Source organism: Podarcis bocagei, assembly GCF_964188305.1.
Source record: "Podarcis bocagei genome assembly, chromosome: 4".
Classification (NCBI taxonomy): Eukaryota; Metazoa; Chordata; class Lepidosauria; order Squamata; family Lacertidae; genus Podarcis; species Podarcis bocagei.
Window position 1 is genome coordinate 69,864,371 of NC_138128.1, and position 17,228 is coordinate 69,881,598.

The 17,228-nt window shown below is 40.8% G+C and overlaps 1 protein-coding gene across 18 annotated transcripts in view; it reads right to left on the reverse strand.

Moving 5' to 3' along the window:
- The window catches only part of PCDH15 (protocadherin related 15), a 678,468-nt gene that overhangs the window by 75,275 nt on the left and 585,965 nt on the right, over positions 1-17,228 (reverse strand). For all 18 annotated transcript variants that reach the window (XM_081189558.1, XM_081189550.1, XM_081189563.1 and 15 more), the window contains 2 exons: positions 10,134-10,243; positions 9,881-10,021 (listed from right to left, as the gene is read on the reverse strand). In XM_081189558.1, the coding sequence (XP_081045684.1) occupies positions 9,881-10,021; positions 10,134-10,243 (251 nt within the window). The remainder of the gene's footprint in view (positions 1-9,880; positions 10,022-10,133; positions 10,244-17,228) is intronic.

Consider the following 17,228-nt stretch of genomic DNA (forward strand, 5'->3'; position numbering starts at 1 on the left):
ATTTTCACAGAGAGACCTAGAATACATCCATGCTTAGCTAGAGGTGGAGAAAGGGGAGGCATGTCCCCTTTCAGGTCCACCTAGATATTTCCTAGCTATTCAGAAATTACCGGTAGCCACAGACAGGAATCAAGTGCTTGGCCACTTGGCCACCGAACATTAAATAAAATTTGCAGTCACTGTGGGCTCATTAACCTACTGTCCTGCCCAAGCCCTCAGTCTTACATTTATATGCAGTTGAACTGAAATATTTACCAAGCTCCATGGCATTAGGTGAACACTACTTTTGTTGCTCCTCCCTCAGAGGAATGCTCAGCAGAAAAAGAATGGAGACCTGTTCTTTTCCACAGTAGGTTAAAAGTAGACAGTTATTTCTATTACAAAGGCCGCTTTAATTAAACTGTGGGTGAGCAATATAAATTGGATGGGCATCAGTAATAATTTATGCAGTTCTGCTCTTAATGATCTGCCAGGATGTTCTTGCATATTGGCAGGTAAAATAAACCCATCTATTGCTAAGCTCAATTTCTGCCTTAAAAACCTGGCTTCAGCCACGTAGATCACAGTAATTTAATGACAAATCTTACCTGTTATTTCAGTTCATCAGTTGCCTGCCTTTTAAACAATCAATCACTAGTTTAATCTGGTAAATGTAAATACATTTGTCTATAACTAAACTTCAATGCATGGACCATTTTGACATAATAAAGGGAGTGCAAAATAATTACAATGTGGTACAATTTAATAAACAAGAGCTACAACATGTTAATGAGTGATACTGAATGTCTTGCCAGAAGCAGCAAAAGGCAGGCCACCTTCTCTCCCCCTCCCTACAACCCCTGCATTCCCTCTCCCCAAATCTGCTCTGAAGGGTTTCCCCCCAAAATGTGTTGCACAAGCAGAATGGTACTGTTTGAAGTCACCCCCTCCTTCTTTTCATTTTTGCTTCTGATACTGTTGGAAAACTACATATTACCTTAAAACATGTGGCTGCTGCCAACCTATGTCTTATTCCTACTTCTTCTGATGATATTTAGTTAAAGTAGTGATGGCCCACTAACTTGGATAGCTTGAAAAGAGGATTAGACAAATTAATGGAGGGTAAGGCTACAAGTGGATACCAGTCACAATGTCTATGCTCTGCCTCCAGTGCTGGGGACAGTAAGCCTCTGAATAGCAGTTACTGTGAATCACAGGTGGAGAGACTGCTGTTGTGCTAAGGTCCTACTCGTTGGCTTCCCATAGGCCTTCGGTTGGCCACTGTGAGAACAGGATGCTGGAATAGATAAGCCATTGACCTGATTGGGCTTCCCTTGTGTTCTTAAATCTGTCACGTGATAGGATATTGTCACACTCAGCTATTTCCATGCCTCCTACAGGTTGCAGACAACTGAAGTTTGGCACAGCTACATAACAGAACCAAAATAGATGGAGAAAAATAAACTTGACTTACGGTCTTAAACTGACAAAGGCTTTCCGGAAAGGTAGCCAGGTCAGTCTGTTGCAGCAAAAGCAAGAGTTTTTAACTCATGGTTAAAAGACTGGCAGGGATCTTGCAGATATACAACTCAAAGGGTGGAGTGGAATTCCACCTCATTATCAGCTGAGCTGTTTTGTCCCTGAAGCATCTGCTCTGAATAAGAGCAGGCTTCCCAGCTCTAAAAGCAAGCGTGGTAGAGAATAAAGACTTTAATCTCTGTATTGTGCCCCTTTTAAACTAACCCCAAGGCTTTCTGTGTCTGTGAGCAGATGGAGGGCCCAAGGAAGGATACTGCCTTCTACTTTCCCCTCTCCACTCCTCTCACAAGGTCCACTGACTCTACAGAGCAGCAGGTAGAAAGATGCTTGTGTGAGTGGGGTGTTTTAAATGCAGAACAGGTACCAACAAGGACTTATAAACTTTCTTCCACTAATGTTGTATGGTGAACTCCTGCTATTGAGCCCTGCTGCTGCTTAGTGGGGTGATATATGTAGCTCTCATACACGTGAATAAAGTATTCCAGATGTCCTTGAAATAATGCAAATTGCTACACATAATCTTAGGAAGTAGCATAGCTTTTTCATCACATCTCTTCATTTAAAGTGGGGTGGGGAGGGAAAGTGTGCCCCAAGTTGTTAGACTACAACTCCCATCAGTCCTAATTGGCATGGCCAACAGTCAGGGATGATGGGAGCTGTAGTCTAACAACATTGAAGGCAGGATTGCAGGTTCCCCATACTGGCACGAGTAGATAAATAGCTTCTGCTGTGGTGGGAAGGTAAACAGCTTTTCCATGCACTCTGGCTTCAGTTATGGTGTTCCATTGTGCCAGAAGTGGTTTAGTCATGCTGGTCATATGACCCAGAAAGCTGTCTGCCAACAAATGCCGGCTTCCTTGACCTGAAAGTGCAGATGAGTGCCGCACCCCAAAGTCGAATTTGACTGGACTTAACTAACCAGGAGTCCTTTATCTTTTACCTTTACCTGTACCCAACATAAATCTATCTAATCTATCTATCTATCTATCTATGAAATAGAAACTTTGAAACAGCACACGCGCACGTGCACGCGCGCGCACACACACACACACACAAAATAGAAACTTTAAAACAGCACACATTTCTTAAAAGCCACTAAACAGTAAAGCTGCCTCATTTCAACTTAAAGGTGGTGGTAGGGAAACTAAACACCTTTTTCGCAATATGATTATCCACCTGAGAAATACTCATCACCTCTATTGCTTAGTTCTTGAGCATGGCAATTGCTCTTTGAGGTGATAAAACAGAAGAGAAGATGCATTCTCTCTGTAAACATCCTATAGCTATAAACAACCTCCTAGTCTACAGCTGACACAACAGCAAAAAGAAGATAGTGATCAAAGGTAACATTTACCGAAGATGAAGTTTCCACTAGGCATCATCTGCCAACTGGCAACACCTTTATCTTTGAGGACTTATTTTTCAGCCATCTATTTGTATCCATGACCATTTTCAGAGTGACACTAGAACAGCCTGGAGGCTTCTTCCACTGAATCTCTGCCAAAGCCTGCTAAAGTTGGGTGTCATATGTAAGAGGAGTGATAATTCAAGAAAAGATAATAAACTGTGACAACTACTGTCAGCAGTTGTACAATAAGCAACCGTCAAGCATTATACCTGAGGGGTCATGAGAACTGAGTTGAAATATAAACAGCCACCTTATTTTTTGGGTACTGAAAGAATTAAATATGAGAAAATATGCGACAAAACCCCTCAGTTTTGACTCTCTAGAATATGGGACAACACTGTGATCTATTAGTAGGATACAGCCCCACTGGTGTGAATCAGATTGCATTACTAAGCCGTAAGGTACTAGATTCTCTGTCAGGCCTTTCCGGAATGAAAACACCTGACTGTGACTGTAATAATAATATTTCCCACATGCCATGGCTTTAGTAAGGTATAATGCTTACAAAAATATATTATCTTGTCACACTTTTCTTCTATCCTCTTAGCTCTCTTTGTTCTTCTTTTGCTTTCCAAGCTTCTCCTTCACACATTGCTTTGGCTTCCTGAAATTCTCCATTCCACTTCACTGCAATGCTCTTTCTTTCCCCTCAGGTGAGTGTGTCTTATATTATTTATTATGAGTAAGTGCCAGGTGCATTCTCTTAAAGTGACACTCACATGTTGTAGTATCTAGCACTGCGCTTTCAAAGCACAGATCCAACTGGATCCACACTTCCAAAAGGCACTCCTTTTTGGTATGTTGCATGGATGGATATCTGCAGTGTGTGAGAGAGAGATGCTTCACCCTATCTCCATGCCACACAGCTTCTCTCTTATTAAAAATAGAAGTAAGCAGTGCTGGGTGGTGAGGAACTTAATAGAGAGAAGATGAGTGGTGTCTTTGGCTCTGCCCACTACTCTCAGTGGCCTACCACCATTGTTTTAAAGTAGACTTCTAACTTTTCCCCTTCAAAATTACTGATTTTTGCTTTCTGTCTCAAATTCTTTTCATTTGCAGGCTCAACATTTTCAGTGGGGTAAGATGTTTGTGGTCAACTTCTGGAGAAGTGATAGGTTTCAAGAGTCTTCTTCCCATTCTTCCTCAGGCGCATGTGTCCAGCAGGAATTCTCAAATGCAAGGGTTACTGCAGTGACTGTAGAATCCATCCATTGCAGCTGCTAGTAGAAACATGCCCTTGAAGATGGATTTCACCCCAAAACATGGCAGGCCTGCAATGAACCATATTTCTAGCACCTAAAGTTTGTTCTTCTCTTTTGCCTGTCAGTGGTGCCGTCTCCACCTTATGCTGTTGTTGTTTCTCTTCTTCCAATTACCAACTCTACATGAATTATAAGTGCGTCAAGATTTGTCTTCTGATCTTGTCTGGAAGATCATTAGCATTTAGGTACATCCATCATATATATATATATATATATATATATATATATATATATATATATGCTTTCGTAGATTTTCACGGGTACAGGAATGCAGGTTTTGGTGTCTTCGGGTGTCTTCCCGTGTAAGAGTTGGGGTGTCTAGGCGACGTTTCGACGAGGTCTCACTCGTCATCTTCAGGCTGGAGCTTTCGGCTTCTTGTTACTGGAACAGAGCAGGATCTCAGTGTTTGAGTTCCTATAAATACTGTTGAGGGGGTGTGGTGTATAGCCTCCAACGTTCTGGGCAGAGAGGAAGTTCCCAGGTTAGTGTGCCTTTTCTTCTTTTGTTCATTAATTACTTGAGGGATATCTTGAGAGATTTCTTGAGTGATATTCTGAGTACCATTTAGGAGGGTCATTAGGTGTGGATTAGTTGCTAAAGCTTTCGTGTCTTGACCTCTTGAGCTTGTGAAGAGTTTTTCTGAGAAGATGGTTGTACTGCACTTAGTTGTGCTCTGGCTTGGCTTCGTGTATAGGGGCGAGCTGTGGTTTTGTGCCCTGTGCCAGCCAGATCTGTGTAGGGATTGCAGGGGGGTGCAGCATCCGGAGGTGCCACTATGGTTTGGCTACTGGATGGTGTCTGTAATTTATCTGTGGAGATGGTCTGGGTTTGGGTCTGGTGTGGTTGATTGGAGATGGCGTTCTGTGTGCCTCTGGTTCTGGTGTCGGTTTTTGTGGGGAGGGCTAATTTCCAGATGTCTGGCAGGCGGGACGTGTCGTCACGCTTGTTCATGTTGTGAGGGTGTTTCTCTATCTCGATGGCTTCCATGATTATTCTCTTGTGGTGATGTTCCATGTTAAAGAGCAATTTGGAATCTGCAAAATTAATTTCGTGTCCTGTTTCTTTCATGTGTTGGTAAAGAGAGGAAGTTTTTTCTTCTTTTTTGACGGCATTCTTGTGTTCTGCGATACGTGCATTTATTCGTCTGTTTGTTTGTCCAATGTACGTGGCTGGGCAGACTTTGCAGGGTATTTCATAGACCCCTTGGTTTTCTAACTGGATTTTATCTTTGGGGTTTCTGAGGATATTGGCTATTTTTTGGTTGGTGCACCAACCAAAAAATAGCCAATATCCTCAGAAACCCCAAAGATAAAATCCAGTTAGAAAACCAAGGGGTCTATGAAATACCCTGCAAAGTCTGCCCAGCCACGTACATTGGACAAACAAACAGACGAATAAATGCACGTATCGCAGAACACAAGAATGCCGTCAAAAAAGAAGAAAAAACTTCCTCTCTTTACCAACACATGAAAGAAACAGGACACGAAATTAATTTTGCAGATTCCAAATTGCTCTTTAACATGGAACATCACCACAAGAGAATAATCATGGAAGCCATCGAGATAGAGAAACACCCTCACAACATGAACAAGCGTGACGACACGTCCCGCCTGCCAGACATCTGGAAATTAGCCCTCCCCACAAAAACCGACACCAGAACCAGAGGCACACAGAACGCCATCTCCAATCAACCACACCAGACCCAAACCCAGACCATCTCCACAGATAAATTACAGACACCATCCAGTAGCCAAACCATAGTGGCACCTCCGGATGCTGCACCCCCCTGCAATCCCTACACAGATCTGGCTGGCACAGGGCACAAAACCACAGCTCGCCCCTATACACGAAGCCAAGCCAGAGCACAACTAAGTGCAGTACAACCATCTTCTCAGAAAAACTCTTCACAAGCTCAAGAGGTCAAGACACGAAAGCTTTAGCAACTAATCCACACCTAATGACCCTCCTAAATGGTACTCAGAATATCACTCAAGAAATCTCTCAAGATATCCCTCAAGTAATTAATGAACAAAAGAAGAAAAGGCACACTAACCTGGGAACTTCCTCTCTGCCCAGAACGTTGGAGGCTATACACCACACCCCCTCAACAGTATTTATAGGAACTCAAACACTGAGATCCTGCTCTGTTCCAGTAACAAGAAGCCGAAAGCTCCAGCCTGAAGATGACGAGTGAGACCTCGTCGAAACGTCGCCTAGACACCCCAACTCTTACACGGGAAGACACCCGAAGACACCAAAACCTGCATATATATATATATATATATATATATATATATATGAATGAAAGAAGCAGCTATTTATATATGATAAGGAGAACTCTTGTGTCATACACTTTTGACGGCTTCTGTAAAGACACATCAAGAATAGAACTTGGCTCATATGATGATAAACTCTGCCGATCATTCAACACACCATATATGAATTTCTAAAATAGGTGGGGAAATGAAAGAAAGTGATACAGGGCTGGTGGACGGTTCACAAACATCACATCATCTTTAAAGCATTTACATGCTTCATAGTTGTCAATAATATTGCATTCATCTTGACTCTGGTGAATGAAGAAATGAAAGTGACAAACACCCCATGGACCCAACAAGTGTTTGTTTAAGGGAGCCATACTTTATAAGCAATATGTACTGATTTTTAACATTGAGCCTCTGGGAATAAATAGCCTCAAAAAGCCATGTTCACAATCTGAAACAGTACTGGAAAACAAAAGGTAGCAGAACAATGGAAATTATAAAACAAAAAATAGAACCATAAAATGCATATAGATGTTGCTGTTATCATTTTACTGATAAAGAGGTATTGGAATTAAAATGGAAAAGGAAAAGAAATATTGAAGCTGAGAGATTTTTCCCTACTAAAAGTGCAGAGCTGAGGCTGTTTTGGCAGACAGCCACTGACTGAAAGAAAACTGTTATTGTTTTACTTTCTAAAACTGGCTGAATAAGGAAAAAAATACTTCAAAATAGTGCTTTACTTAATATATATATATATATATATATATATATATATATATATATATATATATATATATATATATATGGCCTTCCATTTTCTAAGCTCTGTGGGCTGGAGGAATCTTAAGCTATTTAACCACTGGGGCCTTTCAGGACACCCAAGGAAATAACACAGACTTTCTTTGCTATGGAAGAGCTAGCAGCTGTGTGCGATGAGTGATATTTTCTGTGAATGCTAATTTTAATAAGAGGTGCACTCGCTCACATCAGTCTTTGGGATCATTTCTGGCATACTGCCTATGAAAATGAGAAACATTACAAGGATATGCCCTGAAGCAAAAACATAAAATGGAATCAATAACATTCAAGTTGTCTTCATCACAAAATTTATTTTAATTGCCCTGCAATTCATTATTATTTGGAAGTCTGATTAGCCAAGTGTTTTGATGTTCTCAGAAGACATGTTGCCGTGACTCCCAGTATTTTGGTTCATGGTTATTATGGCTCAGAGACAAATGGGAAGGCTGGATTAATTCAAACAATTGCTTATGAGACATGCTGTGCCCCTTAGAGTTTTCCCCAACATTCCTATCCAACTAGCAGCATATCTTATGATGGAAACATCATTGCTCTGAAATGGAGCAATCTTTTTTGCCACTTTTCAGGGACCTACAAAACTGCCGTGTACTGAGACAGGCCACCAGTCCCCATCTACTTCAGCATTATCTACTGGCAGCAACTGTCCAGAACTTCAGCCAAAGGTCTTCTCCAGCCCCACTTAAAGATGTCAGGGATTGAACCTGGGACCTTTTGCATAGAAAACGTGTCCTCTCCTAGTGAACTGTGGCCCCTTCAGTTAATTGCACGATGTCCTTATAATGGAGCAATAGTCCACCATGTCAATAGCTATCCCATTCTGCCATAGTAAATGTATTATTCCAAGATTTGATTACAGTTCACTTCTGTAGTCTGGAAGGCAGATGTGGCATTACAAAACATTTCGTATCACAACTTACGACTTGTATTTAAAATACACCAAAAGAAGAAGAAAAACCACACAGAAAACTGTGTCTGCAGAGAGGTAAATGTTTTCAGAAAAGCAGAAATGTGCATTATTTCCTTTGTTTAACCTGCGGCCCTTCAGATGCTGCTAGACTACAACACCCATCATCTCTGACCAGTGGTCATGCTGATTGTAGCCGACTGGAGTTTAGAGTCCAGTAATATATTGAGGGCTACGCATTCCACCCCACTGCTGTAGAAGAACAGAGGAAGCCCATCCAACCAAATTAAAACTTGAAGATGATCTCCTTGTTCTATTACTTAAATCCATTAACTTTAATTAATTGGGATGAAGCAAGTAGATATTCATAAATTAAATGGCCATAAATTTTAATCAATTTAAGATACCAATTAATGTATTGTTCTTATTTAGCTTCATGAACATTTAATTATGCTTATTGAAAAGTTTAAAAGACTTCCATTCTTTGCTGACTGCATACCAGGAGACACTCTTTCATAAAGTATTCATGCAGAACTTATTGCTATATTATTTGACCAAATCTTCCAGTTTTAATTATGATTCACCCTTTTCATTTAAATACTTGTTTCTTGTACTAAGAAACTTTTAGAAAAGTTGCTAACTCAAGATTGCTTCAGGTTTCAGAAGCTGAGTGTAAATTGGTACAGGAGAATGTATGAAACACATAAGTGTTTCCTTTAAAATGAAAGATAGGAAACAGAATATAGTGTGTGCGTGCGTGTGTGTGTGTGTGTGCGCGCACACACACACACACACACTTACTTTGGTCATATATACTGTGCAGGATTTTCCTCAGAGAAAAACACAACATTACATTTTTTAAAAAGTAAGCACAACCCATCCCTTATGTGCAGTGGAGTCTGGTCCATTAGTATGGATAGGACACTGCCCCACCAACTACAGCTCTCAGCCACACCCCATCCACCTTCTTAATTACAACCAGACAAGAGGATGAAGCTGTCAGCCTCTTTAGTCTCAGCATTAGCCTTATAGAACTCAGCAGGGAAGATGATGAGGGCAAGGGGGCTCTGGCTCCACCTACTGTTGGCCTCCCTGCCTTCCAACCTACCAACCCCAATGGGTAGCAGCCACCACTGCTTATGTATATAGCTGTATAGCCTTTTATTGGCCATATGCTACTACAACTCCATGGAAGAGAGGCATTCTGTGTCACCCTGATGATGGTAGTAGTGGTGATGGTCTTACCAAACTGTGTTGAATCTTCAGAAAGACTGACATGTGGAGGAGGCTGGGCAGGGATGAAATGTTTGGCAGTGCAGAAGCCACCCTACATCCTACAACCAGCAAGCCATCCAGAGAGCTGTTGGCGATGCACCAGGACAGCAGTATTCAGTCATTACATTTTCAAACAACACACGGCATATTGTTAGCACACAGTAAGAGCCAAATCAGTAAGAGTCCTAGATATTCTTACAGTAGAATTAAGTTGCAGTGGCTTGAGGCTCTCTTTGTACTACTATATCTGAAACTGCTAGGCAAATTTAGCACATGAAGGAATTAACTAACAATGTAAAAAAGTGGCAGATTAATTCTTAAGGTAATGTGTGCAGTGGTGGGGGAGGTGATGAGGGGGAGAGCAAGATGACTTTTTGCTCAAATATCCAAATGCACAAAGAAATAATAAAAAAGGTGAAAGTAACTTGCTTTTGGATGGCACAGGTAAATTGGAGCGGACCACTTGTAGTGAGTCTGCTTGCACTCGAAGTAAATAGCTTTTCACAGTTTCATAATCCAGTGGGTTTTTGACGGAGATGACACCTGTTCTGTTATTAATAGCAAACACATCTGGAATACAGCAAAGAAAAGAAAAATTAGTGACATTTGTTTCCTCCCCTCTCCCTTAAAAGTACTTTTTATTCATGTATCGTACTAGACCACCTGGGACAGTATTACTTACCGTCTTCATTTCCTGAAACAATGGAATAGATAATCGTCTGATTCAAAGCAGCAGCAGTTACAACAACAACGTGAGTTCCTTTGGGTGCACCTTCACTCACAGGAGGGGGCCTGCAAAATTGGGCAAAACAGATTGCTCTTTCTTATTGTCACGTTCTCAGTGCTCTACTGAAATAATATATACAAGATTTTTTCTCCTTGACTGGGAGACAAGAAGAAACTGGAAGCTATGTATGACTAGGATCATGTAATTCCAGCAGTTGCCTGACATGAAATAAAGAAAAAATTAAGCATACAGAATAAAGCAACAATAATGGCTTGAATCAAACATTAGAACAGTGGCATGATTGCTGCCTAAATTTGCTGCTACAAGTGAATATGTAAACATTTTAATCCCTTTCCCACATGGGTCTGCCTGATTGCTTGTGGAAGGAATTCCAATATTCTCACAGCCATATAAGATCCCCCTCAGCCTTATTGCAGAAAATGTTGGTGGGCAATCTATGCCATTGATTAAATGCTTTAAGCACATCTATGATTACTCCTGTCCTCTGCACAAAAGATTTCTGCACAAAAGAGGCTGGATAAACTTGCCAAAAGAAGTAAGCTCAGGACTAAGGCTGAGCTAGAAAGAATAATGTAGTTGCTAGTCTTTGCAAAAGGGCCATGCAATGGAGACGCACGCCCTGAGAAGCTTCTCTCTAAAATGTCTCTGCTGTCACAAATAAATGTGCTTGGCAATAAAATGCTGCTCCCTGCACCTTTGAACATGAAGCTATTATTCAGTTAGATCAGTTTGAAAGGAAAGGAAAATGCTGAAATCAATTTACCTTTCTCCACCATTTTGCAGGACATCATAGGCCTAAGGGCTATATGAATCTTTTCAAATCAGGTCAAATATGAGCCCTGATCATTCTGTAAATGTCCATGGCAAGCATGGATGGATTATCCCATTGCTCTTGTTCTTAGAACCGATTTTCATTTTACTTTTTATACTCAGATCATACATCTGATGACAATACAAAATATAAAGAGAGAATTGGCTCTAAGATAACTCCAGTACTCTAACTCAGCTTCAGTATGTTGGGATGAAATTTCACCGTACGCTGATATACTTGCACAGGAAGGCTAGATAGAGAGGAACCTTCCTAGACTTTCTTTCTAGACTTAACCTATTGATCTTCCCTTAGACCAATACTCTCAGAGTTGTTGGCCTCATTTCCTTCTTCAGCCTTTCCTTGGGAGAGGAGACAACTTGCTGAGATGAAAGGGCATGCATGGCTCTTCACATCTCCACCTTAGTTAGAACTAGGATCTTTGCTTTCAAGTATGTACTTCCTGCAATAAACACAGCCTTTTCTTTTCTTAAGAGCAGAGTCTCCTTGTGATTATATCCAGGATAAAGTGTGCTCCTCCAACAGGGATACAGGGATCCATTCTGCTTCCGTAAGCATGTTAACACCAACTCAGTCATCCTTCCTCTGAATATTGGGCTTCTGCTGGTGTGTTTGCACCTTTCTAGCCTCTACCTAATCCCCCTTTACCTCCTGGTAAGCAGGAGCCATGCAAAGCAAACAGAGGTCAAGTGAGTACCCTGCATTGTAACCTTTTTCATAGGGTATTTGCTCTATCCCCATTGATTGACTGGGTTGCCCTTTTCTATCTTTTGTATCCTTGTTTGCCATGCACACAATTAATGTGTGAAAAGAGCTACAGCCTTTGCTAGTAGTGCACCTAAAAAAGGTACCATATTTTTCACTCCATAAGATGCACCCGACCATAAGACGCACCTAGTTTTAGAGGAGAACAAGAAAAATAATATTCTCTCCCTCTCTGTGCAGCGCCTCTCCACGGCTTCAGGGATAGCTGTGCTAAGCCTCTTCAGGGGAAGGGGAGCGTTCTTCCCATTGCCCTGAAGAGGCTTTGCGCGGCTATCCCTGAAGCCAGGAGAGCAAGAGGCACTGATCCCTCTTGCTCTCCTGGCTTCAGGGATAGCTGCACAGCCTGCATTCGCTCCGTAAGATGCACACACATTTCCCCTTACTTTTTAGGAGGGGGAAAGTGCGTCTTATAGAGCGAAAAATACAGGTATTTAAAAAGTGAAATTTTCACATTTGAATTCCAAGTTGGAGTGACATGCTTTTCATTAAAGAACAGCAGAAATGTTTGCTACTTAATGCTTAGTAAGATATTTGGAAATGCAGAGCCACAGAATTATTTTGTGACTGATTTTCCCATATAGAAGCATTTGGGCTGCAGTTGGGTGCAGACTGAAATCTGATAGCAGAAACTATAGTGAAGTTATGGACGACAGGATAAGAATCATAAATTTAATTGTAATCCAACAGATTGAACTGGTTTTCAATTAAACTTTTCTCATTTATCTGGCATCTGCATTGGTCTGCATGACACCAAAATTCAAGTAATGATAACAATACGTTATTGATGCAATTGGTGAGCAAGGTACGTTTGACAAACTCAAATACAGTACAAACAATTTTCTACCTTGTTATTTTCAAGACCTGCAGGCTAGATTCCTTCCATGTCCACTTTTCTAAGATGAAGTCTTTAAAAATTCAAAATGGATTTTTGGGGGAGTGCGTGTAAAAACCCTTCTTTGATCCTAACCTGTTTTTAGCACTTTCTTTTTTTAGTAACATCTCTGTAACTCCTGTTCTGACATTGCTGAATTCTATGGATTGAGAAATCAATATCAATTAGGAAGGTGCTTTTGCATTCAATATGGAGAATTTGAAGGAAGTGAATAGAGAAACACCAAAATTCATGTTCTTTGTAACCTTATAGTAATTGTGCCTTATCGATTTAACTTCCTTGAGTTAACTAATGCAATCAGGTTCAAAGAACAATACATCACTTCAATGAAAACATACTGTTAGTCCCTTAAGAAACTTCTGTCGAAACATATGGAACTGAATGGGTAAAAAGGATAAAAGCTAATATGTGGCTGTGTTTGCCCTGTGTATTTTACCTCAAGTGCTTTTCCTGTTTCTGTAAAGGTCAATTATTAAGCCAGAATCTTGCATTAATTGCACAGAGGGGCTCCATTTCTACAAAGGGACAGTGGGCCTATGCAGGTGGCCCTGCTCCTAAGGTTGCCCAGCTCCTCAGCATCGCCGAGGGGAGGGGTTGTGAGTGGGTCTCGCTTCCTGCCAGCCAATGCGGCTGGCTAGGGGGCGTGGTTTGCTGCTCTTAAGCAAACACAGGACTGTGGCTCAGCCTGTTTGTTTCCTGCACACATGGATCTCCCTCCCTCCCTCCCTCCCTCCCTCCCTCCCTCCCTCTATTCTCATACATTCAACACCTCACCTTGCTATGGAACTCGGTTGGTCACCTGTTGAAGGGGCCTGGTAGAATTTTTTTTCCACTTGGCAGATTGGCACCAGCCACTTGGTTTTTTTGCCTACCTCGTAGCAAATCGCCACAACTTTGTAAGGTTTGGTGGTTAGGCATTGGGAAATGCATTGTGTGTTGGAGGGGAGGTTGTGGCCATCACCTACCCATCCCCTTGAAGGGTATTCCATTAAAGGAATCCGGTGGTCATGGTTCCTGTCCGAAGCCCAGGTGGTGGCTAGGGCCATGGCACGACCCTCCGGTGACTCTAGGGGAGTTTCCAGTTCATTTCCACCAACATGTTCCCTCTACAGGTTGTTAACCCTTGTATGACTTCCTGCAGGGTGGGCAGGAGTCAAGTATAGTCTGTTCAGATCCAGTGTCTAGGCCCTAAGCCAATACTACTCACATTCTGTAACCAATAAAGGTGTGGCCATTTTTAGCCCATTAACCTAAAATACTGGCGTCCATGTGTCTTATTTCATCAGAAAGTGGGGGACGGGGCCTCAACTCACAAACATGTCTTGGCCTTCTTAAGAATATATTTGCTTTTTTATAAAAAAGTGGTAGTAGTAATCTGTCTCCTTCAGTCATAGTCCCATTCCAACCTCCCTAAGTATGAAGAATGTGTACATTATAACACACTGTCATGTCTCATGCTCAACATATGTCAACAGAGGCTCTTATGTGTAACAGAAGATCTTTATCCAGGCATATATAGGCTAGGCAACGGCCACAGTTCAGGAGCCACAATTCAGAAATTCAGGCATCAACCAAGATGTTCAGACCTGGATGGAAACAACAAAGTTGTCCCAACAGTTTCCATGCCCTGCCCATCAAGCTCTTAAATAACAGACTCTGCAGGAATGTCAGGAGTGCAAATGTGTACTCCTCTGAGATGGGTGCTATTTGAAGCTGGATGTTGCATTTGGCAATGAATGCATGTGATCTGCTGGTCACAGGTATGGAGACAGGATATGTGTAACTTCAAGGATTTCCCACTTATCAGATGATTGTAAATTGGGGACCCACAAGCACAGAGGAGGAACAGACTTCTCTCCTGTGGTCTGGGGCTTTGGATATTCCTTTCCTAGTGTGGTAAAGAGCCACACTGCAGTGACTTCCATTCATGAATCTAAGAAGAAAAGTGGTCCTAATGTTCACTCTCTGTTCCATTGAGCACCAGAGAATAAAATCATTCTGTTTTAGAGCTCTGTAAAGTTTAGCTGACATATTTTAATTTATAGCATTTCACCTTTGCATGCCTTTGTGCTTGTGTGTGCTGTACCACGTCAGTAAAACATCTGCAATAGGCTGAGCTGCCAACATTCAGTGCTTCCAGAAGGCCAATTTAAATTGTTTCTTTTTCTTCTGTGCAATATTATTTGCAAGGTATGTTCAGTGGGATTGTGTGTCTTTTCCTATGCCCCCTCCTTACATTTGTCATATTGGTTCATGAAGTTTTGACCTTTTCGGTGATATTTACCTCAAAAAAAAGATGACAAGGGAGTTTAGGTATTATTACAATGAACCACTGACATGGCCTATTATCCTTAAAGATAAATGTCAAACTTCATTCTGATGGACTTAATGTCATCAGGTGCAATGCATCCTTGTGTAGTCCTTGCAAGGATTCAAAATGAAAGCTAGAAGTCAATATTTTTGTCAGAAATTCTTCAGAATCAAAAGACTAGGGGTTCAAACTGCACTCTTTAAATAGCTCTTTAACAATCAAGTATTACAGCATAGTTGCCAAGATGAATTAGATATGGAAAGGTTATTCTGTACGCCGAAAGACAGTGAAAAGGTGGGATGTGCTGCTAAATAAATAAATAAGAAAAGAAAGAAAGAAAAATGAAGGTGTAAGAATTCTTAAATTTTTATGATAAATTTATACTACAGTGGACGCTCGGGTTGCAAACGTGATCCGTGTGGGATGCACGTTTGCAACCCGCAGCGTTTGCAACCCGCATCTGTGCGTCTGCGCACACACGTGTTGCGATCTGGCATTTCTGAGCATGCGCAAAAGGCGATTTAGTGCTTCTGCGCATGCGCAACTGCTGAAATCTGGAAGTAACCCGTTCCGGTACTTCTGGATTGTGGTGGTCCGTAACCCGAAAAAACGCAACCTGAAGCGGCTGTAACCCGAGGTATGACTGTATTTGTTAAAAATGATTTTGCTGGGGGCTGTTTACCATTAAGAATTTATTCAGCAGCCCCTTCCTTTCTTTTGATAATAGTAAGAGCTGAAAAAACTTTTTTAAAACTTCTTTGTGAAGGTCAGAAGAAAGTCTTCCTTTACTGTAGCAGTTGATGCAGAATCTTGCTATGATTACATGCCTCATGTCTTCTGTATTAAACTCCCTTAGGGAGGTGTCCTGAGATTCAGTTATTTGACTTTGAAAGAAGGAGAAAAGAAGTATTATTGTACAGAATCCTCTAAGGAAGAAGACTTTGATTTGTTGTGCCTTTTTGAGCATTCTAAAGAGAAAGTCCTGCTAGTGAAAATGCTTTGGTTTGTGAGAGCAAAAGATGTTCTTGGGATCATTATACTCAAGTGGGGCCCACACAGAAAATGAACAGGAAAGAGCTGAAATGGATGGAAAGATATTGGCTTGGTTCTCACACAATGCTAAGCCATGGTTTGTTGAACTATGAGTTCACCATGAGTTGTGTCACAGATAAATCAAGCAAACCATGGTTTGTTTCTCAAAACTTTGGTTTGTTTCCCCGCTGTGTCTGGGGTGGGATGGCCATACAAATGATGATTAAGTAAGGGTACGGGGTTCAAATGTAACACAATCCACAGTTAAACATGGATCATGGTTTCTTGGTAATAAATAAGAAAGCATATCCCAGAAAGCCTTTCTGGGAAATGATCTATAATGAAATGAAAAAGGTATTTAAATATACCTTCCTGAAGAAACCAGAGGCCTTCCTCTTGGGCATAGTTGGCCAATTGGTGCCAAAGAAGGTCAGAACTTTTTTTATGTATGCAACAACAGCAGCAAGAATATTGATTGCAAAGTATTGGAAGACACAAGATTTACCCACACTGGAAGAATGGCAGATGAAGGTGATGGACTACATGGAACTGGCAGAAATGACTGGCAGAATCCGAGATCAGGGAGAAGAGGTGGTGGAAGAAGACTGGAAGAAATTTAAAGACTACTTGCAGAAATACTGTAAAATTAATGAATGTTAAAGGGATGTTGGATTGAAAATAAGTGGTATTGGTAAAAAGATTAACAAGAATATGTAAATATGGATTTATAGTGGTGGAAAATATATATTTATAATAGGTTAAGATGTTGAGCAAGGATAAATGATAGAGGGTAAGGGCTTGCTGAATTAAATATCTGAACTGGAATACAAAAAGGGAGGTGTGAGGAGGTCAGGAAACTAGTAAATGAAGTATAAGATATGAAAATATTGATTTTTTTTCCCTTTTTTTCTTTTTGCTAACTGTTTTCTATTTTGTATTTTTCATGTGTTTTGTTTTTGTATCTTTGTAGTTCTTTTTTCTTCTATTAGGGTTATTTTTGTTTTTATTTTTTATGTTTAAACTTTGAAACTTTTTTATTGTTTGTAAAATTTCAATAAATATTACTTTAAAAAAATAAATAAATAAGAAAGCATAGTTAAGCTGTTGGGTTAATAGATAACATTAGTGTTTAATGAAAAACTAGCTTTTCTTGAACCACCGTGGTGCTTATCCAGAGGAAACCTTAACCAGCAAGAGAAA